General features: G+C 35.4%; 3 protein-coding genes across 4 annotated transcripts in view; 2 read left to right on the top strand and 1 right to left on the bottom strand.

Moving 5' to 3' along the window:
* The first annotated feature begins 383 nt into the window (after positions 1 to 383).
* Positions 384 to 2,187, top strand: LOC123873257 (NEDD8-activating enzyme E1 regulatory subunit). The gene has a single exon (XM_045918030.1). It carries the CDS (start codon positions 551 to 553, stop codon positions 2,159 to 2,161), a length of 1,611 nt encoding a protein of 536 aa, XP_045773986.1. The 5' UTR covers positions 384 to 550; the 3' UTR covers positions 2,162 to 2,187.
* A 104-nt stretch (positions 2,188 to 2,291) lies between these two features.
* On the bottom strand, positions 2,292 to 4,696 carry LOC123873260 (N-alpha-acetyltransferase 30-like). The gene is made up of 2 exons (XM_045918035.1): positions 3,648 to 4,696; positions 2,292 to 2,753 (listed from the first exon to the last, which is right to left on the bottom strand). Exons 1-2 carry the CDS (start codon positions 4,362 to 4,364, stop codon positions 2,589 to 2,591), a joined length of 882 nt encoding a protein of 293 aa, XP_045773991.1. The 5' UTR covers positions 4,365 to 4,696; the 3' UTR covers positions 2,292 to 2,588.
* Positions 4,697 to 6,387: 1,691 nt separating this feature from the next.
* Positions 6,388 to 26,361, top strand: part of LOC123873256 (serine/threonine-protein kinase SIK2) — a 78,564-nt gene continuing 58,590 nt past the window's right edge. For both annotated transcript variants that reach the window (XR_006797648.1, XM_045918029.1), the window contains exon 1: positions 6,388 to 7,111. Coding sequence is in view for 1 of the 2 variants with exons in the window: in XM_045918029.1 (XP_045773985.1) it covers positions 6,986 to 7,111 (126 nt within the window). In the remaining variant the exon portion in view is untranslated. The remainder of the gene's footprint in view (positions 7,112 to 26,361) is intronic.

The following is a 26,361-nucleotide window of genomic DNA, read 5'->3' as shown; positions in this document are numbered from 1 at the left end:
GGACTCTTTTTTTCTCTAGATTAGCCAATGTCAAGTTTGTAATTATTTGTATACAAGTTATAACTCATTTAAGTATGGACTTCATCTGTACCGGCGCTCGCCGACACACGAACGGCGCCCCTTTAGAGCGCTTCCCAGTCAGTTCCACCACCAAAAAACATCAGTAACAAAAAAAAAAATCGACCAATTTTAACAAAAATACTCCAAAAAGGCATAGCACGCTCGCCAGCAAACGCCAACACAGATGAAGTCTACTCTGGTCTTGTTCATCGGTGAGTAGTCTAGAAGAATAGAATCCAGAGCCGTAAACCCAGTTGAAAAAAAAGAAATTGTTATTATCTTGTTTGTGGTCTCAGGTCTGTGACTCTGTGATTGTCAATGACTGACAATGTCAAAAATTAAATTCAAAACTCCATGCTCCAAAACTCTTACGAAGAGTAAAATAAATTACTTTTTAAAATAAAACCGATTGTATAAAAAAGTTGTAACTAACATTATAAGTTATAAGAATTTTTAGTATAAAAATCGATATCAATTATTTGCGAATAACATGGCTTCCCCATCACCAAAGTCGCCCGAGCAAAGTGAAAAGAACAAACAGTATGACCGGCAACTACGATTGTGGGGTGATCATGGGCAAGCTGCTCTAGAAAATGCCCATATATGTTTGATAAACGCCACTGCCCTTGGTACGGAAATATTTAAATCGATTGTTCTTCCTGGCATAGGGGCTATTACTATCGTCGATCACAATATAGTCACTGAAGAAGACATTGGTAGCAATTTCTTTTTGGAGTGTTCCAGCAAAGGTTTAAATAGAGCTACCGAAAGTCTACGACTTCTGCTAGAATTGAACCCTGCTGTGCAGGGTCATGCTGTGCAAGAACCAACTGAACAGATATTGCTGGAGAACCCTGACTTTTTCAAATCTTTTAGTGTTGTAATAGCCACATCTCTTGGAGAAAAAATTATACAAGATTTAGCTCAACACTTGTGGGATATTAATGTGCCCTTGATATTATGTAGATCTGTTGGGTTTTTGGGATCTTTTAGGATACAAATAAAAGAACATGCAATTATTGAAACTCACCCTGAAAATGAGCAAATAGGCTTAAGATTAGATGTGCCATTTCCTGCTCTTGTTGAATATTTAGATTCCTTTGATATTGAAGCTGTTGATTTAAAAGATCATGGTCACATTCCCTGGATTGTCATCTTATACAAAGCTGTTCAAAAGTGGCAACTTAGAAATCAAAATAGATGGCCTATGAGTAGAAAAGAGAAAAATGAAATTAAAGAGATTATCCAGGAGTTCATCAGAAAAGATGAAAATGGTATACCTATTGAAGAGGAGAACTTTGAGGAAGCTCTCAGAGCTGTGAATACTGCTTTAGTTCCTACCTTTTTACCTGTAAAGATTCAAGAACTTTTGTATTGTAGTTCTGCTACTAATTTAACTAAGGACAGTTTACCATTTTGGATAATGTGTTCAGCATTAAGAAATTTCATTGAAGCTGAAGGAAAAGGCAAGTTACCACTGAGAGGTGTGTTACCAGATATGACAGCTTCAACAGATCATTATGTTAAACTTCAAAGTATGTATCGCATGCAGGCTGCCATGGAAGCAGAGATAGTATACAGGAAGGTGCAGGAAATAGTTGCACAACTGCATTGCGAAAGTATTAGTGAAGCTGAAGTAAAGTTATTTTGCAGACATTCACATGATTTACATCTTATAAAAGGGTCTAATATTGCTATGGAGTATCAATTAGGCAGTAATACTGTAGCATCTTACATTGCCAGGTATTTAGAAGAGCCAGATGTGATGATGGTTCATTATATTCTTTTAAGAGCAGCTGAAATGTTTCGTTCTGAGCATTGCCGAGCACCAGGAGAGTGGGAGCCGGAAGCAGATATAGCTAAGCTAAAAACTTGTGTTTCAAAACTGCTCACTGATATATCCTGTTCACCTTTCCCTAAAGATGACCATATCCATGAGATGTGCAGATATGGTGGGGCAGAGATTCACAGTGTTTCAGCATTTTTAGGTGGCTGCATTGCCCATGAGGCAATAAAAATAGCAACTAAGCAGTACAATCCTGTTAATAACACATTTATATATGATGGGGCTTCAACTAATACTGCCACGTTTACATTTTAAATGCTAAATAAATATGAGTGAGCATTTATGACATTTTTATTTAAACCTGATTCTTATTTAGAAATAGGAAGCATAATATCACAATAATTTAGATCTAATCTACAAGGAAGGAAAATAAATGAACAATATAATAATTCTTCAAAGTTGTGTATTTCAGTTAGGATATTATTATTATTATATATCATTTACTTACTGAGATATAAAAGAAATTGCAAAAAACATCTTGTTAACAATTTTCAACACATAAATTAGATAAAATAAAACATATCACATGTCTAAAAAATCAAACAATCTATACATTTGGCTAAAATCCACATGGCAGGCTTATTAGGTTTAACCATAATAACAACAGGGTTTTATACCTGTGATGAAAGTCATCATAGACATAACACAACATTGAGAATTTCCCATTTGTTACCTACGTATTTCACCTTAGCCATAATTTCAATCGTAATGCATCTACTCCATTAAGATAGTATCGAAATAAGCGCTTATCTCTCACAAATCCCAAATTTTCATATAATTTTAGTGCAGGTTTATTTGTAATTTCAGTTTCTAATACAACTTCATCAGCATTATCATCTATCATTGCCTGGAAACAACAACAAAAGAAATCTTTAAATTGTGGCAAAGTTAAACAGTTTTTGTAACAGTCCGACTTTGGAGTATTGAAAACATACTTTATTTCATACCCATACACATTGATAAAGAGTGGTTGAATTTGTTCAGCATAGTTGCATTATATACAGCGTAAACTCTCTAAAATGACCAAACATTTTATTTTTTTATATATGCAGCACAAATGTATAAAATACTAGAGGATGGCCGCGATTTCATCCACATGGATTTAGGTTTTAAAAATCCTGTGGGAACTGTTTGATTTTCCCGGGTCAAAAGTTGCCTATGTCATTAACAGGGACGCGACGCAAGCTACCTTGGTACCAAATTTCATACATTGGTTAAGCGGATGGGTTTTTGGGAATCCTGTAGAAACTCTTTGATTTTCCGGGATGAAAAGAAGCCTTTGTCTGTCCCCGGGATATAAGCTAGCCCTGTACCAAATTTCGTCAGAATCGGTTAAACTGTTGGACCGTGAAAAGGTAGCAGACAGACAGACACACTTTCGCATTTATAATATTAATATGGAAGTATGGATTCTAAGTGAAGTACATTCATGTAAGGTTTAGTTATTCATTATTTAGAGTTTGTAACAGGGAGTTTACACAGGGAGTATAATATTAGTGAAAGCTCTGTTTTTAAATGTATAGCAATCATTATACGTTCCGACTTCCAAAATATACTAATAATTTCACTACCTAGTTTAAAACTTAAATAGACTTCTGGTAATCAATTCAGGTACAGGCATTAAGGCTAAGATCTCTAGAGCACACTTTGACTTTGCTCTTTTTTTGCCAGCAATATAACACAGTCTCGTTTTAAGTGTCTTAAGTCTGAGCATGAATGTTTCTCATTGACATTTACTTACCCGTATTGCTTTCTGTACTAATTTAGAGCCAATCTTCCTTTTCCTATATTTCTCATCAACTGCCAACATAGCAATGTATCCTCTTTTGACAACATTTCGATGCATATCTAACTTACATACAATGGCACCAATACATTTGCCTTCATGACTTGCCAAAAAGCAGAGTTTAGGCCAGTTATGAATAAAATATCTATATGTATAGATAGAGTAAGGTTCTGACAGATCCTTTTGTATGAGTCTCATAATTTCTGGCATTTGTAATTCAGATTCGTAAGCCATGATTTCTATTTCTTCTTTATGAAAATTGGCAAGTGATGAGATCTCACACATTTCTGTTTCACCCTCATTGTACCTGACCTTGCTTCTCTCAGAGGGGCTAGTGCTGCTATTCTCTCTGGTGGCCACGACATCACTACACTGTACACTATTTACAATCATCGGGACTTCACTCGGAGCTGCGTCTTGTGATCTCGGTTCTGCATTTGAATCATTGACACTATCTTTAGAATGATCACTTGTACCATTAGTGAGGTTACTATTAAGTTTGTTAATATGAAGTGTGTTTGCTAACGCTTCACTTAATTTGTCTTCATTCAATTTATTTATTTCGTTAGTAGTTTCCGGAGGATCTTTGGCCTTTTTACTTTTGTTTTTCGTGCTTGCACTTTTCTGATTGCACTTAATATTTTGCACATTTTCCTCAGCGAGCCGATTCATATTAATGTTATTCTATCTATCTTATGTACACTTTCACGATCATAAGCTCATATAGAAATTTTACAAAAGCATCGTAGGATTAAACAAACATTTTCTTGTCAAAATCGTATGAGAGAATCACGGACATCTTGGTACAAAAGTATCTTCGATTCGATATAAAATGCGATTTGACAGTACTAATCTATTTCAACTATATTTGTTAAATATACAAAATTCAGTAATTTAAAACGAGACATACGAAAATATTTTAGATAATTTTAATAATTTACGACGAGTAAAATTTTAATGCCTCCACAATCACATTGCAAAATTGGAGATAGTGTTGCTAGGTATTCTTTTATAACAATGAAAATAATTTTTTATTTTAATGAGGTGTTTCTAATGTTACCCACCCACATCAACTGAACTATAGAAAACTGGAGCTCGATTCCTTGAAACCTGCATCAATCATTATTAAAATCGCACTTGTTGATACCAAGTGCGGTATCATATGAAAGAGCTTTACTTGTACATTCTAAAACAGATTTTTATTTATTTTTAAGTTATAGTTGATAATAGTTTTTGATTTATAGTGCAAAATGTCGGAAAAATACCCGAGTACGGAACCCTCGGTCCGCGAGTCTGACTTGCACTTGGGCGGTTTTTTTTTCCTCTCATCTGGCTTTACACAGATTTTTACAAGTTAGGGAAACACAAAAACCGGCCACCCCTAACAAAAAAATACTCCAAAAAGGCACCGCACGCGCGCCAGCAAACGCCAATACAGACGAAGTCCCATTGTAGCTGTTTTTCTACCGCAATCGGCTAAAGCTTATTCCTACTTAATAATCTGTGCAAGTAAGGTGCAAGTAGATATTCCACAGACTAAAGATATAGATAATTTTGTGACTTTTGAGTTTTGGCTTGGACTTCGTCTGTGTTGGCTGGCGGGCGTGCTCTGCCTTTTTGGAGTGTTTTTTTTGTTGAAAGTTAAAACTGACTGGAAAGCACTCTAAGGGGGTGCCGTGCGTATATCGGCGTGCGCCGGCACAGACGGGGTCCATACTTGTATAGTTTAACTAACTTGTTACAAATAACTACAAACTTGACATTGGCTAATCTTTGTAAAGCCAGACGAGAGAGAAAAAAAAATTTTGGCTTTTGACTGTTTTCAGTTTCCCGCATTTTTTAAACCTGCTATTTTTTAAATGTTATATGTGTTTTTATTTGTAAAGAATAATTTACTTTTTTATATTTCTAATTCAAGTAATCCGTTTGGGATCACAATACTTACCTACCGCAAAACTGATCAAACTACCTAACTTACTTACCTATAAAAACGAAAGACTACCTAACTGCTGGAAAGAGATGCGTGATTATTAAAATTCATCTTCTTTGGAAAATAAAGATAAGTACGAGTAGGTATTAATAATAATTCTTCTTTTTATTCAATAATGGGCTAGGGCGTTTCTTCTTTTGCTTTCTGACTCTGTGCTAAGTCAGCACAGTAAAGTGCTAGTTGATTGTGCTTTGCTACTAGTGTTTCATTTATTTTGTCAGTTCAAAGGTGGCTCGAATCACAAATCACTTACAAAAATAAGATAAATTTTGGTCAATGAATATTCAACTTTTTCATTGCCCATCTATAAATCAAACAAATACATAGTTAGGTACATACTCAGTTAAGTAGGTACCATAGATAGGCTAGCTAAAATAATCTATTTATGTAACAAAGAAACTACCTAGTTACTACTAAGTAATAACTGTAATTTTTTCTCGCACAGAACTACTTTTTTTGTGAACTGTTGCGATATTATAAATTTATAACAATCTATTGCACATTATTTTGTGCTATCGTTACAATATATACTACGTAGGTACATGGCAAATTCTTTGCAAATCGACCTCTGTGGGTGGAGGTATACTATATGTAAAGGTATATTCGTACTGAGAGTAATACGTGCGTATTTCGATAACATTACGCGTTGCTGACGTCACACAAAAGCAATATGGCCGCTAAAAGCGCGCGCGTGTCGCTTCGATGTGGTATTGGCATGAGCTATTCTATACGCGTACTCGACTCGAGTCTCCCTCACTCGACTTGAGAGACGAGAAGTCGACTAGAGGCCCGAGTTCAGTATCCGGTTGACAGCCGGTGAGGCGGCGGCGTCATGTTTCTCTAGCGTCCGATACGCGCGCCGCCTCTGCGCGATTTTCTATCATTTGTAAATATATTTTGTACACAAATATATTACGGTCAGTACAAGCGTAAGGACTGCGTGCAAGTGACTGTTACCTGGATTTATGAACATTTAATAACATTTGTAGGTACCTATATACCGTAAATATTTAAGTACATCGAACTGTTGCAATACCTACCTTTGATACAATTTTAATTGAGCACTAAATAGCTAATATTACGTTGGTTTTAATAGCCAAATTGTAGTGTAATTAGTAAGTTTGTTAAGATACCTATGTTTACGGTTAGTAAAATTTTTGTGTTATCGTCATGTAAAGTAAAAGTGTTACGACTGACTAGTATTGAATGAATTATAATTATTAATAGTTAGTACGAAAAACTACAATATTTAAAATTGGTGAGGTGAAATTGATCGTCAAGTTTGAGGATATCTAAATCAACAATGGCGGATCGTGAACGTCCTGCGAAAACCCCCATCAGGGTGGGTTTTTATGACATTGAAAGGACCATAGGCAAAGGGAATTTTGCCGTCGTAAAGTTAGCGCGACATCGAATAACGAAGACTGAGGTAAGGAAACCAAAACAATTTACATTTTTTGAGATAAAATTCTGATAAGAATCCGGTTCGAAGGACTAAATTGTCCACTATTCTTTTGTAATATTTACCTACCTATTGTTTCATTACCTTCTTTAAGGGTCTTGTATACATAGTATTCTTTCCAGGTAGGTAGATACTAGATATATACCTATTGGAAAATAAAAAATGAAGAAATAAATCAGTAAAATAAAATAAAAACAATCGGGCGAAGTCGTGGGTAAACAACCTAAAGATTTATAGAACCTTCCTTTTTGAAGTCGGTTAAAAAATCAATTCCGTGATAAAAATAATAAACATAGGTTCTGGTGCCCAAACATTATGACTGATTGAGTCATAATATATTATATTTAACTAGGTACTTCTTCATGGTCGTATTCTTCATTGCTGAAGTTCGTGGCTGTGATTGTCTTCGCTGGTAGTTGTTGTAGTGGTGGTGGCTGGTGGTGGTAGCCTTTCTCATAACGTTTATGTGGAAAGCCATGAGCGGCTTGATCAGTGGGTGATCTACCGCGGGGTCGGTTGCCCTGCATCTTGCCTACTATTAACCTACGCTTATAGCTTAATTATATCACGAGTACTAGGCAGGCGTCGGAGAATGTGATCCAAGTACTCAGAATCCTTTGATAGCAAATCGTTGAAAATCTATTGCTATAATGTAGATAACGAGTACATACCAGTACCACGATTAATTTGATGATTTTGAACTGTCGATATTTCGATCCAGTGGTGACCACGACTCATGTAACTGAGTCGAAATATCGACAACTACAAAATCGTCAAACGTGACCGTGACTCATGCAACTGGGTCGAAATAGCGACAATTCAAAATCATCAAATTAATCGAAGAAAGTACACGTTTTCTACATTATAATATTATACAGTTAAATTATTATGAAATGACCCTCAAATCGTAAGGCTAGTGCTGATATGAAGTTACAGGATAGATTTATTTCGTCTTTTAGCACTAGAAGTCCATGGTACTTATTCTAAACATCGTTCTTCAACATCACATCAGTGTTTTCCTCTCTGCCTCTCGGATCGTCAAAGCCTCGGAACAATAAAGGAAGATTGAGAAAGACTTAAGCTCAGCACGAGATTCTTTTTACTTGTATTCGAGATTTTCTTTTTCATTTTATTTAATTTGCTCATCGCCCCTTTGGCTATTTGGATTCGTCTTCTAATATCGTGTTGACTCCCTTCTTTGTCCGAAAGCAGAGATCCGGGTTGCACAAACTCGCTAACAAACTCGAAATTCGAGAGTTCGCCTTTCCTAGCGAGTTGGCCAGTCCTTTCGATTGGCATCACTTTTGTTGTCTTAGTATCTACCGTCGTTAGCTATTACAGGAGATACTTTCTTTGCAATTGATAAAGTATCTCGACGTCGAATGTAGAACAAAAATATGTGAAGCTAAGTAGTAAGGACTAGGGAGTATCAAAATCGCAAGTAAAGAGAAACTAAGGAGTATCGAAATCGCAAGTAAAGAGAAACTAAGGAGTATCAAAATCGCAAGTAAAGAGAAACTAAGGATTATCAAAATCGCAAGTAAAGAGAAATTAAGGAGTATCAAAATCGCAAGTAAAGAGAAATCGTTTGCGCACAGTCAGTTAGCTTTGTCATCGTAATTTTATCGAATAGTAAGCCGTTGATTTTTAGTGTAATAAATAATTAGCAGTTTATTAAACTCTCACCTTTTATTTTATTCATAGTAAGTAATGTGGTGGTTTTACCTGTGCATATTATTGGGTCACCTGCTATAAGAAATAAAAATGCATCTTTCATAATCATAACCGACATGAAATCCGTTAGCTAAATTAGGCAACACAATTTCCTAATAACAGTTATAGGTTTATTTCGCAGGTGTTTTGTTAAAAATGCTTAATATTTTTACATTCTTTATTTACCCAATTATATTTAACGATGAAATATAGGTACCGAGACTAAATGTCGGTGTTACGCAATATGAGTATAATAATAGGCGTTATTAGGTACTTATTACACACAGGAACTAATTTAAACATACTTTCAATGATTTGTTTTTAAACGAAATCTTGGTCAGGTAAGCTATCGGTTTATAGTTTCCTGTTTCAATACTTGACCATTCCTGTTCTATCTCTCACATTTTATTAAGTTTTCGACCTTTGAATCATCGATTACCATTACTGTAAGGTAATAAATATCATCTTTAATGAAACTATTATGAACCATTCGAATATTTTTCTTATCGATGCACGTTACCAATCGATAGTTGTCAGTGTTGTTATCAGTGGCGTAACTATATCATCTAGGGCCCGTGGCAAATTCTTTTAATGGGGCCCTATCAATAAAAATCGCCACGTTGTACTCAGTTTAATTTTAATAAACTTCGAGAGTTTCAGCATACCTACTCAATTACACGTTGTACCTACATATCCCACTAATGGCCATAGGCAAGGCCGTAGCCAGGACAGTCGTTTCAATTTGACAGCAAGATAGAAAACAACAAGATAAAGGAGCGCGAGCGCAATTTATTTTGTTTAATACAGATAAAAAAGCGAGAGATGAACGAGCTCAGCCATAAAAAATGTTATGTTTTAAAGCACCTCACTCAACTTTTCTCTTGAAAAATAAAGAGTTTCTAGGGATATTTATTAATGTTAACCCATGTAGATGAAGTTCCGGGTAAGTACTACAATAACAACTAATACAACAAAAGCGCGAGCGAAGCGAGAGTGAAATTTTTATTAATTGTATTTACAAAAATCTATATTAATATTAGCGACCTTTTCAGGCCTTATCTTCTTGGGCAAAATTTGGTACTATTCAGTGGTAGCTTGCATTGTAATTTGTATCCTGTATTTAATCCCAAAAAATCAGAATTTCCACGGGGTTTGAACGAAGTTCCGGTAATCTAATACAATATAAAAGCGCGAGCGAAGCGAGCGCAAAATTTTTGATAGATTGTAAATTCGAGAACTAGTTATCATGCATTTTGAAAACAATTTCTCTTTGTCTGGGATTTCGGGGCCTCTTGGGCCGGGGCCCTCTTGGGTCGGGGGCCCGTGGCAATTTGCCAGCCCTGCCACCCTATTGTTACGCCACTGGTTGTTATGTAGGTATTTAAGTACTAAACTATTTGCCGTATATTCTTTTGCTACTAAATTATCAATTCATACATAAGTAAAGGCTTGTGATACATAGTTGCCATAGCTAGTCGGCTAAAATGATCGAAAAAATAATAATTAATAGTAAATATATAAACTGTTCCTTTTTATTGACGGTCATCTTCGATTTTTTTCAGTTGAACTCTATTCGGAGAAATCTCTGCTCTGAAATATTGATGAATCATTAGAAATACCGAAGATCGATAGGATTAACACTTAAAATACCTATACATACAGAAAGTAATGTATTGATGGATATTTAAATTGAAGCAATGATAAAGCTTGAAAAGTGGGTAATAAATGAGCTGAGAAGTCGAACTCTCCTAGGCATCCTTTAAAAAATGTTTGGGTACCAAATAACATCGGCGCCATAGCCATGTTTGATGCATGGCCATATTTTATGTCTACCAATAAAATTATTATCAATTCAAACTGCGAGGAAGATGTATCTGTGCCGGTTTTGCGGTTTTAATGATCACCCGCGAACCCTATTACTCACATAGAAGTAGGTATTTATATTTCTGTTACAGTCTCACGGTGGTCTATTGTATAAAATAGTGCTTGTATTTTAGTAGTTAGTTTAGTAACAAGTAAATAATAATTAATTTAAGAATTTAGTAAATTCAAAGAGCTAAGCCAATATAATACAAACGAATGTTTCTAATATAGTAACTATTCACAGTTTGTAAAATGACCAATTTTAAGAACAAATAAATCATTTAAGGGGTATGCGACGGGTCTGCCCGTGAAATTCAAATTTTATTTGGTTTTTCGCAATTTGTGAACTAATACGATAACATAGGCTTACGGCGTTTGAATTGCGATAATGACAGTATCATCCTCACAGGTTTATATAAAATCTTTACTTGAAAAGGTCCAGTTTAAGAAATTAGCTCTAGTATCGACTATTCTCACAAATTAGTCGATACTAGAGATTTTAATTTAAGTATTATAGTCTTGATTTTTATTTACTGTTGAGAGTTTTTAATACACAAGTTAGACACCAGTGGGTACTTTTATATACAGCTAATTATTTACATACTTAACATGAAAATGAAAATATTGTAGATATTCGCAATCGTGTGTCAGTAGACAGAGTCACGAGTGCAATTGTGTAGGTACCTATTTGTTTAAAAATAATTGTGCTACATTTGAGTCAATAGAACCAGGCATAAAATTATGGTAGATATTGTTGGAGATTACCTTCTACGTCCTCGTCATAAGAACAAGGGCACTCTACTCATGTGGTTACGGGTTGAACAAAAGAGTTCGAAGTTTAAAAAAATAAAAAAAATAAAAAAAAACAGAAATAACAAATATACTGTTCAAGTTAAAACGCCTGCTTATTAAGTTATTACCTTACCTTAGTAGTCTAGATGTTGTTTTCTCTTCTAATCCATACTAAACATAATATTATAAATGCGCAAAAGTGTCTGTGTCTGTCAGACGTCAGTCTGTTACCTTTTCACGACGCATCAATTCGACCGATATTGACGGAAATTGGTAGAGAGAGAGAGAGCTTGCATTTCGGAGACAAAAATAAGTTACTTTATCCCGGGAAATCAAAGAGTTCCCAGAGGTTCCGGAACGCTAAAACGCTTGGTGGCATGGCTTTGCCGGTAGGGTGATAACTAGCCACGGCCGAAGTCTTCCACCAGACAAAACTGATCTGAGACTGACAGACTATGGATCGCGTTTTGCGACGGTTCCCATCCGATTTCGCGGTTTTGTTGTCCATAATAAGGAAACTTGTGATCTTCCACATTCCATACTAGGTATGTTGGTGCGAACGAAGAGCGAGCATGATGCCTTCGCTTGCAAAAACATGACAGTTACACCAGGCTAGGCGCTGAATTTCATGAAATTTTGCATACATCATAGCATGCGTAATTTCCTGTCCTGTCGTTGATGATTGAGAGCAACGTGACATCGAATACTTTGGCTATTCAGTACTGTATATCATATTATTTTTCTGACTGTATACTGTCCAAATAATTTCACCTAAGCAAACGGTTAAAAGCATAGGCATCTTGCCGCATCCAAATGAAATGCATTATTATCTTGTTTTTAACCCCCGACCCAAAAAGAGGGGTGTTATAAGCTTGACGTGTGTATCTGTGTTTCTGTGTATCTGTGTATCTGTCTGTGGCATCATAGCTCCTAAACTAAAGAACCGATTTTAATTTAGTTTTTTTTGTTTGAATGGTGGCTTGATCGAGAGTGTTCTTAGCTATAATCCAAGAAAATCGGTTCAGCTGTTTGAAAGTTATCAGCTCTTTTCTAGTTACTGTAACCTTCACTTGTCGGGGGTGTAATAAATTTTTAATTTACACTTGTTATTTCAAACTTAAATTAATTTCAGATGTCAAGCAATCAGAAATCTTAATTTATATCATAATGTATATTGCATATTTTGATTCATTTATCGTTTTTATGGATATTTTAATCTGCATTGTCATTCGTCCAATTTTTCGGCATAAGGTTAACTTCGATCACATCCAAAGAATAAGGCTATGTGGATGTGGCATCTGTATTTGGTTTTGGGACCATTAATTTGTCACCGTGAACGTAGCTTGGCTGGCCAACATATTTTATACTGATAAGTCTCGCATTTATATGACTGATTTGTTTCTAATAGGCATCTAATAGGAACGTAATTAATCCGTCACGTCACACGTGCACATTCCATACAATGGGGACACACGCGACATCGTAAACGAGACAGTATTGAGCATTCGGATCGGAAAATACACTGAGCATCAAGTTAAAAATACGTTATCTGTTTATTGCATTATGCACGACCTGATAACCTTTATTGGATTTTTATTAACTAGAACTTGAATAGGGCGGACAGGACAGAAGTAATGTAGTAAATAATTTTTTATACATAAAAACAATCTAAGTAGGTAGATGGCATAACTTGCCGATTTTCGGAAGAAGCTAATCATTTTGTATTTCTATCTACTTGGGTTCTGTCCTGTGGTTCTGTCGCATCACACTATCACACTAATATTATAAAGGCGAAAGTTTGTGTGTGTGTGTGTGTGTATGTTTGTAACTCTTTCACGCAAAAACTACTGGACGGATTTGGCTGAAATTTGGAATGGAGATAGATAATATCTAGGATTAGCACATAGGCTACTTTTTATCCCGGAAAATCAAAGAGTTCCCACGGGATTTCGAAAAACCTAAATCCACGCGGACGAAATCGCGGGCATCATCTAGTTTTTAATATTAAGTATTGCGAGTATTGTTGCAAGAAGGAACTAGGTTACCTTCTTTCTATGATTCCAGTTCTTCAGTTATTTTGATTTTTAAGTGATTTGAAAAAGTAAGAAACTATTCATTTTGTTTCTACTTGGGTTCCTTCGCATTTATAATATTTAGTATTGAGTTGCAAGAAAAACTAGGATGCTCAGGAACTAGATTACCTTCTTTCTATTACTCCAGTTTTTGAGGTATTTTGATTTTTAAGTGATTTGGAAAGTTAAGAAGCTATTCATTTTGTATCTACCTAGCATCTCTCGCATTTATAATATTAAGTATTGAGTTTGCAAAAAGAACTAGGATGCTCAGTTTTTTTGAGTGATTTGAAAAAAGTAAGTACCTAGGTACCTACCGGGCGGGTCATAATCAATTGTACCTATCTACTGTGATCTATTTATATGTCATGCTTGTAGCAGACAGTAGACACTAGACATGAGTTTACATTACTGTAAGAGTGCCTCGTCGAAGTAGGTCGTTGGCCGAATACCGTGGACGACGATGACTCACTGTGTTTGAAACGGACGAACGTCTACTTTCATTTACAATTTTGATTTAATTTCAATTAAGCAAATCAGTTAGGTACTATGTAAATGTAACGATGACGAATCGTTGAAAGTCGCAAGGGGACATGCGTTGAATGAATGCATCGAAATAACGTAACCGTCCTCGGCCTTCACTGAGCTGTCTGTCTGCCGTTTGATGTGTTTGTTATTGTGATATTCTAGTAGACTTTTATTATTTCTTTTGCTCTGTTTCAACTTTCAACGCATTGAAGATATTTTTGAGAAATCTTACACGATTAAATTTTAGCTTAGTATAGCTGATATTTTGGTTTAAAATAATTTCATTTCTCCAAATTATCTCTGAACTTTTTACTGAAAGTTCTGTTTTTGGCTCAGACGATCGAAGCGTGCGGTCGTGTTATATCAATTAGTTCGATTACACTAACTTAGTTTTGTTGGGTATCAAGCCGTAATCAAGCTATAGAAAGAAAGAAAGAAAGAAAGAAAGAAAATGTATTTATTTGTTGTTGGTGTCACAGATAAAAACAAAGTATACAAATATACATTTTCATCTGTGACACCACCCCAAATGGGTGTACAGCTCAGCATTATGTCCTGCATCATATGCAGGACGCTGATTTTCAGCTGTGAGACCCGGTGACTATAAGTGTTGTATTTATTCGTTCTTATATTATCTTTATTGAGTTTCACTTCTGGTATGTTAATAATTCATAATGGTATTTAATAAAGCTGAAAATCATTAGAAATTTAATAATATGCGTCTCAAAAACCAGAACACGCATAAAGTTAGGTTCTATAGCCACGTAATTGTCATGATCAACCCATCGCCGGTTCACTACCAAGCACAGGTCTCCTCTCAGAATGAGAAGGCTAGATAAAATCTGCCACGCTGGCCCAGTACGGATTGACAGAATTTACATACCTTTGAGAATATCATGGAAAACTCTCAGACATGCAGGTTTCGTCACGATGTTTTCCTTCACTATTAAAGCAAGTGATATAAGATATTACGCACCTAACTCCGAAAAGTTGGAGTAACCACGTCACGTTGGTTGCTAAAAACTTTGACGATCTTACCTACGAGTACCTATATTTTCTTCAACGGCAGTTTTTTTTTTCCAAAGTCTGTTTAAGAAACCTCATGATCTTAAAATATCTATTTAACAAGGTATAGTTTTTTTTTCAACTCACAATTTTCATATTCGGGAGGTATCTTGAGAATTGAGTGATATAACTCAGGCTGGACGAAACTCTAAGGGTTCCTTGTGTTACTAAGAAAAACCAAAAAACATAAGGAGTAGGTATTATGTTCGTCTACCGTAACAGCTTCAGAACATCTGCGAAATATTTCGAGGATTGTAACCATCAATCAGCGGTTCAGCATATTCAGTCGGCTGAGGTCGAATCGTTGCCGCGTCCCGAAATACCACGGCATCGACCTTGCCTTCGGATGCACGCACCGCGTTGTTTTTGTTATTTAACATTTTTTCCGCATGAACCATTCATTAGCTTAGCGCCAAGGTGATGGCCAGAAGCTTTTGTAGCAAAGGTAACTGAATTTAAAGAGGTAAGACCGATGGTGAAGAATGTTGACTGTATCTAACTTTTCTTCTATCTTCTTTCCTTCTATTTCTTTTCTTTTTCTTCTTTTCTGTTCTTCTATTTATCCTCCCATTATGTTATTATAATAATATTGTCGTATCATCCTATTTCGTTATTATAAATCTTTAAGAAAGGGTTGTCTGGAGATTACTTTTAATGATAAGACCGAATTTGCGTAATTTTTAAGGTTCCGTATCTCAAAAGGAAAAACGGAACCCTTAAAGGATCACTTGGTTGTCTGTCTGTCTGTCCGTCTGTCCGTCTGTCGTGTTTGTCAAAAAAACCTATAGGGTAGGTACTTCCCGTTGTACCTAGAATCTGACCAATATTTATGTATTTTGTAGCATGAATATATGTAGTGCTCTCTCGTTCACTTCTTGTTCCAAGGAGAATGTCTATGACATTTGATAAAGAACTGCCATTACTTAGGTACTTTCTTTTTCGCTGCAAACGATTACTTGCATTGTTTTGTGAAACGTTTAAATGAGAAAGTAATCCACTCTCTGCAACAACGTTCTTAACAAAGAATGCTATCTTGAGTAAAACGGTATGTTATTCCGTTATCAAAAAATGTTTTTGGTAGATTAACATTACAGAGTGAATATACACACGCATCCACTCGTGATCGATGCTACTTTATCACGATCTGATAGAACGGGGCGCATATTGCGAAGTGATTTGTTACACCGATCCAGATCTCACGCCATCCGCCGAGTTGAACTTACCAATTATTATTGGTATTAACACAGCGCAGCGTTAAGAAAGTGAACATGAAGATGATGCGTGACGAGAACGTAGACGTATAATTGAAGCGAATATTTCGCCAGGAAATCGTTCCGTATGGCACGCGCTCGGTTTACACTGGGGCGCTTGAAAAATGTTCGCTTGACGCAAATGCGTTATCTATTTTGGAGTTCTGCGTCAGAGTATTATCTGTTCTCAGCAGTCTGGCGGTCACACTCATGATATCTTTAATCTCTTATTTGACTGTAACTTGTACCTATATTTTTATCCCAATTTTATAATTTTGCCGACCTTCCTCGACTTCCTGGCGCAGTGGAAGGGTGCAGGTCTTCTTCTTCTTCTTCTTGATGTTGGTGGCTGTGCAGGGCTTTTCCAGACCCTTTTGTATCATGATTCATGTGACCGTTGACGATTTATTGTGATCGCCCCCATTTTACAGTTTTTACAGTACAGCCGCCAGGAACAGCAACTGCTTCTTGACCGAAATGGTTTTGGCCTCCTTCGGGTGAAGGTCTTATAAGTAGGAGGAGGTCTCCGGTTCCGGGCAAAATTTAGGAATTTCTATTTTCTACGTTGTCTCTGGTCTGGTCTGGTAGGAAGCTTTGGCCGTGGCTAGTTACCAGTTATCACCCTACAGGCAAAGTCGTATCGCCAAGAGATTTAGTGGTCCGGTGCGTTACCGTGTAGAAACTGATAGTGATAAGGGATATGGTTTTAATAAACCTGCCATACGTCTTCCATTCTAGCCCTCTTCCACCTTAAAGACTGCATCATCACCTACCACCAGGTATAAGATCACAATCAAGGGTTGACTTGTAATGGAATACAAAATAGGTAAATAAAACAACAAACGCAATCGAATCCTTCGGTATTGTACGTAATATTTAAACTTTCTACATAAAGCTTTATTAAACGTTGGGTCATTCAGCGTGCCAAATAACGTTTTTCACGAGATGCGATTCAGCTACTTTTTCTTTCATTTAAGAAACAAAGGCTTTATGAACCCATTCAAAAGTTTTCTACGTGACGACAGGCGGAAGCGGGGGTTTGACGCGTTTTTTACAATATCTTGTTCAGTTAACTTTGTGCTTGTACCTGAAATTATTAAAGCTTATCCGCGTCTTTGTAGGTATTACGCTATTTAAATAGTTTAAAAGTAAGATGCTTAAAATGTTCTCTACGATAATCTTAAGTACTTACGGAGTTCATGCCTGTGACTCATGAGGAAACAATCTTGTGTTGTTAATTGCTGATGAATTATTTAGTGAGCATGAAAAAGACATATTGTTTGAAATTATTATTAGTTTTCTAAGGAGATAATGTTGAATGTTAGTTGTAGCAGTGTTATATCTAAGTATATGATATTAAAATTGGTTATGTGTACCTACCTATTAGAATAATAATTATTGATATCAGAGTTTGTATTGTTGATAGTCTGTGGTTTATTTTGATGATGCCTTAATAAATATTATATTCTGCATGACGATTATCTATAATTCTTTCCTAATGTTATAATGTCAATATATTATGTGATTATCACTACATGGTAAGTACTTAGGTACTATACTTAACTACTTTTTAATTACCAAATTTAACGACGCATACAGGAAAGAAATAATGAAGGAAAAATACAATAAAATATGAATAAATGTTACGAATAGCAAAACATGTAGCTACTTAAATACGTTTACGTTACAAACCTCAATTATTATCGAGACTTGGTCACGCGAGCGAAGCCGCGAGTAATAGCTAGTTAGTAATAATTTAGGATACTCGATTAAAAATTTTTAAAGTGAAAATTCTGAATAAGTAGATTTTTTATGGCAATTAAATTAGTAGTAACTATAGATTCCTAAAGCTGCTTGAGCAAGTTACCTGGCTAACCAACTTAAATCAACTTAATGTCGCATATAAGTTACCTACTTAAGTATTACGTTATTCTTGCAAAAGGTAAAAAATACTACATAAACCAGTATACAAGTGCATGTTTTGTTTACGGTATGCACATGTAGGTAGGGTAGGTGCTACATAATTTTTTTTTGCGACGAGAATGAATGTAAAACATTTTTTCAGCATATTATGTAAAATTTATAAAGGAACGTTGCACCGACAGTACAAATTGAATCCAAGGGGGTGGCTGGATATCCTTGAAAAAGGTTTTCCGTGCCTACAACGAGGGGAGGGAGGTACTAGAATGGAGGGCACTACGCTTTTCCAGCGTGGTCTCGTTCGACGTAGCTGAGTAAAGCACTTTAGGCGCTATCACGTAGGTACATTTCCCATGTTTTTACACGAAACTTTCCACGTTAAAACAAAAGTTTGTTTGAAAGCCATAAGAAAAACAAGTTTGTTACTGGTTTTAAAACTTAGTTATGTCTCGTTTTTTATTTAGTGTCTGTTTCATAAAGTTTAAATCAGATGTAGGTAGGCTCGTAACACTTAAGGATTTTATGAAAATTCTTTTTTATTGGATGATAATTTTCAGGAATTCCAAGCGAAGCTGAGGCAAGTTAAACTCATTTTTCGCTATGGGACCTATAAACACTATGGGATATAAAAATTATATTATAGTCTGGTCAAAAGTAGACATTCAAGGATACAATAATTCGCATAGAGTATAGAGCCACAGATAGAGCTCTAAAACTTGGTACGAATGTTGGGAACGCCAATTTTTTTTTGCGAATGTGGGGTCGATAGGGACTTTTCACAATTCATTTATGTTCCAAACATTGTTACTAATTTTTAGCTCTATGCGAATAATTGTAACCTTGTGTGTGCATTTTGACCAGACTATAAAAAATGAACTTAACTACGTAATGCAATGCCTCCCTACCCACCAAGGCGTATTCTGATGCAATGAAAATTCATGCTATGATAATGATTAAGTCATGGCTCATCTGCGAAATTTCAGCTTATTCGGCGTCAGTCATAATTCATTTTTGACATGAAGTTATTTAAAATCCAGGCCTTATACATTTATTAATAGACGAAAACCTAAAATAGTGGCTTAAAATACCATTTTGTTATCTCTACACCTGCAGCTTTATTACCGGATAAATAATAAAATAGAGAAAAATTTAACCACGTGAGCTTTTTATATTAAAACTTTTTTTGTATTATTTTCAGTATAGAGCAACGACTCTACTATATGACTCTACTGAAAACTAATGTTATAATATTATTATACTTAAAATACTTTTATTAAGTATTTTAAGTAACTTTACAAGAATTGAATATTGAATATGTTTGTAGTTGTGCCTATTTTAGACAGATCCCGATTCCCAAGTCCCAATAAGACAGTCTAGTTCACTAGCTAAATGTTCCCTTGACCGATTGTTGACCGATTTGTTAGTAGGTAGGTGGATATAAAAAAGATTCCGATGAATTGAGAACCTCCTCCTTTTTCGAAGTCGGTTAACAAACCTATATGCCCCTACATAATAGTATAATATACTTTCGTATAAGTATACACATCAATTATACAATTGTTAATTAAAAACTTCTTTTCAAAGCTCAGCCTCGTCGTTCTTTATAAAGGAAAAAGAAAAGCTCTAGCACAAACCAATGCTGTAGATGTACCTACTACGTTGAGTAATCTTTCATATTACAATGATGAAAAATACTACGTGCAGCGTAATCTCAAGTGAAGCAGTGGGGGAGAGGGTGAGGCTGTCTATCTTTGTCACTCCCACGCTTTCCCGTTTCCTCGGCTCTATTGATCGCCGTCTGGACTTGTTGATCGCACTGAATTTGGACTACTAAAAACTTAGTTCCGAAACGACAGTTGCTATTTCTAGTTAATTACGCAATTTCAGCTGTTGGGATTAATTAATTGTTACCGTCGCGTCGAGTGATGAAAAGCTGTCTTTAGAAGGCTACTGCGCATTGCGAAGAGCAGGGTTAGTACTTAAAAGTTGAGGGCTGAGAACAACGTTGCATTTCCCATATTTCGATGGTCTGTATCTGAAAAACGATTAATAACTTCTTCATCAATTAGTGCCTTTCAATTAAAATCTGTAAAAGATAAAGAAGGAGGCTCTAAAAAAGATAATTGAGTATCATTGTCTGAATCAGTTCATTTTCAGATGTGGTCAATACATTTTTAACTAACTGATACTTAATTAAGTAAGTACCTACCTAGTTATTTCTGACAAGGTTACTGAATGATGCGCTCTGATTAAGAGATTTCGCCATTCTCACTTAACGTTATTATTCTCAAGGATAGCTGGTACGAGTACCTATATTTTCGTAATTAAATATCTTTTAAGTTTTTGAACAAAAAAAAACAATCTCTTTTAAAAAGTAATTAGTAGTATTACGAATCACGATATATCATACCTTTCTCGTAATTTCCACTTAAGACGCTAATGCATGATAAACGGATCGCTGACCATGTTCAAACACATAGATATATCTTCTTATTTAATAATATTATGCAATATAGCAAGTTCGTGGTTTGAAATCACATTCCAGTTGTTATGTACCTATCCTCATATTTAAATTAATACAGATAGATAACGAGAGGTCGTCGAAATGTTTCGATGACGTGCGAGTATTAATAAACATCAATATCTGTCATTAACAAAGGCACTGACGTCAAAGGAGATTTGTGTCTTATAAAAAAAGTGCTCATCTTTAACCGCAGGTATGTAAGTACGTCAATACTTTGTCTTAGAGCTTATCAATTATCATCGTTATGAGATAAGAATTGACGCAAATGTCTGTCACCTTATATTTAGATATTTATGGGTATCTATTATATCACTTATTCGCCCACTTACTTAAATGGCTGAAGAATTCATTCAACGACTTTGGCCGACGACGATTGCTTTCATAATTATTAATACATTTTATAAAACAATATTAATCATTTCGGAATTAAATATAATATAGGAATATAAGTCATTTCGGAATTACCTGTATATAGTTAATCAAGTAGAATCCTATGAAATCGAACCACGTTGACTGAAATGCACAATAAGTGCAAAATAAAAAAAGCAACTTACGCGACTTCAGAACGGTAGTTCTGAATTGCTTTTAGACGTGAATTCGATGAACGCACAGGAATCAGGATGAATGTTTTATGTACATTTTCTCCGGAAGGGTGGGCCGTTCAAATAATCTTCTGACGAAAATGATGCTCTTCTATCATCTTCGTACGGCTACATTATAGTCTGAAAGATCCATAAGGCAACAACATAAATATGTGCGCTCCAAAGTCCATAAAAATTACCTAGTTTATTATGCCCGGGAGGCAAAATTAACTTGGGCGATCTGTTGCTCTGAGGAACTTTTCATCCAAAGTCTGTAGGTAGACTTTTCAGGTACGGCCATGCGCCTGACTTATCCATCGGATGTTTTTTAGTAACTATGACTAAATACATATTATTAAGTTTGCTTTAAAAACATATCGTACCTACTGCTTATTTAATTATTACAAATAAAACAAACTGCGATAAAGTTTGGTAGGTATATAAATTGTAGAGTAGAACCATTTAGAACCACAATAGAACTTTCATAATTTTTTTACAAAAATAACACGTCATTTTTTAAATTTTTATGCCATTCATCTTCTTTGTATCATGTTACGTTGAAGGTAGTTCGAAGATAAATATAACAAAGCCTGAGGAGCTTAACGATAATCTTCTGTCAAAGGGTGTCAAAGTGTCAAGTAGATACATGTAGTAGATATCGTAATATATATGTAATATTATGTGGAGCACTGGAGGCAGGTAGGTACATCAATTTTTATCAGATAATGTCCTGGCACTAATGGACTGAGATCACATAAAATTGTGTACCTATACGTATCGGTAAAATACTTTTCAAAGAACCGGATATTGTCAAAACCATTAAACTGCCAAGAATGCGATGGGCAAGACATGCACATTGTGCAACGTAAGGACGACAGAACCCCGAAAAAGTTGTTTAACAGCAAACCAGAGGTTCAGAGCAAACAGGTATTAAGAGGCCGAGGAAGACCTAGAGGTCGGTGAATTGACAGAGTAGAGAAGGACATAAGTCGTAAAGGTTTTGGTGACTCGGAGCTGGAAGAAAGCATCTGACCGGCTGCGACGGAAAAGTTTACTTGACCAAGTCAAAGCTCAACCAGAGCTGTAGTACTTTGTTGATGATGATGATAAAAAATACTTTTAGGTAGCTACTTCATTTCCTGAATGTTACAACTAAGATTTCAAGTAAGTATTAATTAAAAGCGTAATTAGTTAGGTATTTGTTAATTTGCAACTGGTTCGCTGGCTGTACGTGACAGAGAATACGGCACTCCAGTTAATAGCGTTGATGCTAAGCTGTATAAATCATACTGTCAAAGCGAGTGCGGAGAATTATGACATAATCACGATGCATTTTGTCATAGGTACATTGCACATAGTTGTGACTTGTGATATAGTTAGATTACATGTAGTACGCGACATGTTGAGATGGCAATTTGGGGTATAAGGCGGTGGGACGCGCAGCACACCCGTATATCGCCCGCGCTATCCCGCAACGGGTTAGTGCGGAGGCTGTGTGTCCCTACCTCGAATGCCGTCTCGACCTATCGCGTATAGATACGCGATAGAACGAGCACAGGCTTCACGCTAAAAGAGAGCAAAGAGGAATATCAGTCAGTCGAAAATGGCTCTCGATATTCTCTTTTCTAATCTACCTACCAATCCGTACTTGAGCAGTAGCGTTGTAGATGTGGCAAACCCTTCTCATTCTGAGGAAAGACTCGTGCTCAGTGTCAGTAGTGAATCAGCGATAGGTTGCTTATGAATGACTAGCTGATGCCCACGACTTTGTTCGCGTGGATGTAGGTTTCTAAAAATCGCGTGGGAACTCTTTAATTTTAGGGATAAAAAATAGCCTATGTGCTAATCCAGAGTATAATCTATCTCCTTTCTAAATTTTCGTCTAAAATCCGTTCAGTAGTTTGGAGTAACAAACATAGTACACACACACACATACATACACACAAACTTTCCCCTTTATAATATTTGTGTGAAGTGTGATGAATTAATGAATTCTCCTGTAACTCTCATGATCTAGCGACCGCAACCGAAATCTATTCGTGTGTTACCGCTCTTTAGATCGTTTGCATCAATAATAATTTGATAATAGGTATATGTGGTACGTATATTTAGGAATATTTCTCTCTTCGCCATTTGATACTTCTTCATCCTAGCGTTTAATCCGGCTTAGGTGTTTGCGTCAGGACTCCAGGCCCACAACCTAAGCCTGTCTACCAACCCACGATACGTACAAAGAACTCGGTATATAATTACTTAGCTATCTCTTCTACTTTTGTCTTACAGCGAGAAAGTTCTTATACTCCGTCACATACTTACCTAATATCTATGTTATAAATAAATAAGTCATTGCTGAGTTCTCTCAGTAGGTACCAAATTCTACGCGGTTGTATGTCATTGACAGCGGCATTGAATGTATAGGTAAGTAATAAGTATTATAATTTTATTTTATGTTGTACGTATAATATATCGAAGAGATTACCTTTGGTACACAGCCGGAAACTATATAGGTAATTACCATTATATTTCCGTCACTACAATTTACTGGTTGTTTAAATTCTTTGACATTAAAACAAATGGTCTAATTATAATTAATGGACCTACAAATATATACATTTTAACACTTCCGTGTTCCAAAATTTTAAAAGGTACAGATTGTACGATGTACCTACTACATAATGTATTGTTTTTTGTACAAGATTAAATAGTAAAACGCAAAAAAACCGTATAATATGCAAATTCACTCGACAGACCAAACCTTATGTAGATCAATAAAAGGAACAATAAGATTAAAGGTTTTGTATGTTTTTTTTTGTTTTTTTTTTTTAAAGAATATAACCATGCTAATCATGACTAATACTCCCCTTTCCCCTCAAATTAAGCGTAAAGCTTGTGCCAGGAGTGGATACGACAATAGTGCAACGGGTGGGGTTTGAATCGTCGACCTTTCGGAAGTTAGTCCGCTCCTCAACCGTTGAGCTATCGAGGCTCATAATTATGTATGTTATGTTCTAGTAGATGATTTTGTTATTGATTTTGATATGAGCCTTCGTGTCGACGTTATTTCGTGTGTTTTTCTTAAAACAAAACGAAGGCTAGCTTTACGCTTGTAGAGAACAGACGATGGAGTGCCCCAATTTAATAGATAGGGTCGAGTTTTGTTGAACTTATAACATTAGCTATTATACCGGTCAATACCCTATGACTAAATCATAGCGGGAGTGTAGACCGTTCAATGGGTACTTGGGTACCCATTGAAGTCTTTTTTGATCCATAACGGAGCTTACATTTAACCATGACTCATTATAATTTCTTGCTTCAATCCAAAATAATGAACTTTACATTAAAATGAGGTCGTGTGACTGAAGTGTGACTTTCACGAAATAAATGTGACTTTTTTCTCACCTCGAAAATTTTCGTGCTTTTCATTTAAAAAATATACAATCACAAAACTAACAAAAACTCATTTTTTTTTCGATGTTATTTCGAAAGTTAATTAATTTTCGCATTACATTAATATTTTAGAAGTATCTTCTACCTACGTAATATCTCCTAACTTGATAAGGGAATGTAAGGTAGAGTTTCGCACCAGAAAAGCAGCGCTAGATCTTGTAATGAACTATTAGGCACTTCTGAATCCACATAGGTAAATGCTGCTTTTAATGGGGGTATTTAAATGTTACTGGAGCAATATGTATAAGAAATATGTACACCTACAGAAACCAAAGTGCCATGTTATTTTATATCAAATAAGGCAGAGTCGATTAGCCTTGGACTCTCAACAATATAATGATAATAATTGTATTTGTTCCTGGTTCATTCTCTTTCGGTTTCACCTATAATACACAAATGCAACTAGGTAATAAATAATAATAGGCTATTTAGTAGATTCATAATTAACTTGAGATTGAATTTTAAACTTTCTTCTTAGATGTAAATAAATATAAATTCAGATAAATCTAATAGCCTCTCCCCGAGTACCTAGGTACCGCCGTAAAAATATTTTAGCAATATTACATACAATCAGTTGTGATTAAATGATAATGATACTACCTACTGCGTCAGGCTATGACGTAGTTAGTAGTTGCCAACTGTAATTTATATGATTGTAAATATAATTAATGGAAATAATATTTAAATGTTTAAATGTAAATATTATTGAAATATCATAACATTATCCCGCTTGACATTGACCATGTGGGTATACCTACCTGTATTTTATAGACGATTCACGAGGTCCATTCTTAAAAGCAGAACAAACTTACTTTTTAGTCAAATAATACGAGTAATTATTCTTTTACTTAACTTGTAATTTCATTGTTAATAATTGATAAACATTTTTAAATAATATTGTTCGACTAATGTTACGAACCACAGATGCCTCGTTGCAAACCACAGATGAGTAAATTGCGAACCTAAGTAGAAGGAAGATTATTTAGCTCTTCTGAGTGAAATAATATTGTTAGAATAATAATATGACTTGTTGCATTTTTCAAGGAATAACTAATTATTTACTTAAAATCTTGTTAAGAGTAACGACAAGAATAGGTAGAGACCTATGTCTTAAGTCTTAACCCCTGTTTGCTATAACATTGATTGTAAAGGTAAAAATCTTGACATGTTTCTTTCTTCCGCTTATTTAAGTACCTACCTACTCTTGATGACGAGCAAGCGATCTTTAGGAAGTACTACTTCGTTAGGTCAGGTAACTAACTGTTATCGTTTAAGTACATCTTCTGCATCTGGTTTAAATAATAATATAAAACGAATAACCTCGAGTTGACAGGTAGTATATTATGTGCGTGGTAAAAACTAGGTTATCTTATCCGTCTCGTTAGTTTAAAATTTACGATATCTATGTTTATCTTCCTATATCACGATGACGTAATGTATTACTTATAATATATAATTG

Source organism: Maniola jurtina, chromosome 16 (genome assembly GCF_905333055.1).
Source record: "Maniola jurtina chromosome 16, ilManJurt1.1, whole genome shotgun sequence".
NCBI lineage: Eukaryota > Metazoa > Arthropoda > Insecta > Lepidoptera > Nymphalidae > Maniola > Maniola jurtina.
Note: the sequence above shows the minus strand (reverse complement) of the source record. Positions and strands in the feature narration are given on the sequence as shown.

Coding starts and splice junctions, on each gene's coding strand:
- LOC123873260 (XM_045918035.1), bottom strand. CDS start 4,364: ATGAATCGGCTCGCTGAGGAAAATGTGCAAAATATTAAGTGCAATCAG. Junction 2,754..3,647: donor TAGTACAGAAAGCAATACGG/GTAAGTAAATGT, acceptor TGTTGTTTCCAG/GCAATGATAGATGATAATGC.
- LOC123873257 (XM_045918030.1), top strand. CDS start 551: ATGGCTTCCCCATCACCAAAGTCGCCCGAGCAAAGTGAAAAGAACAAA.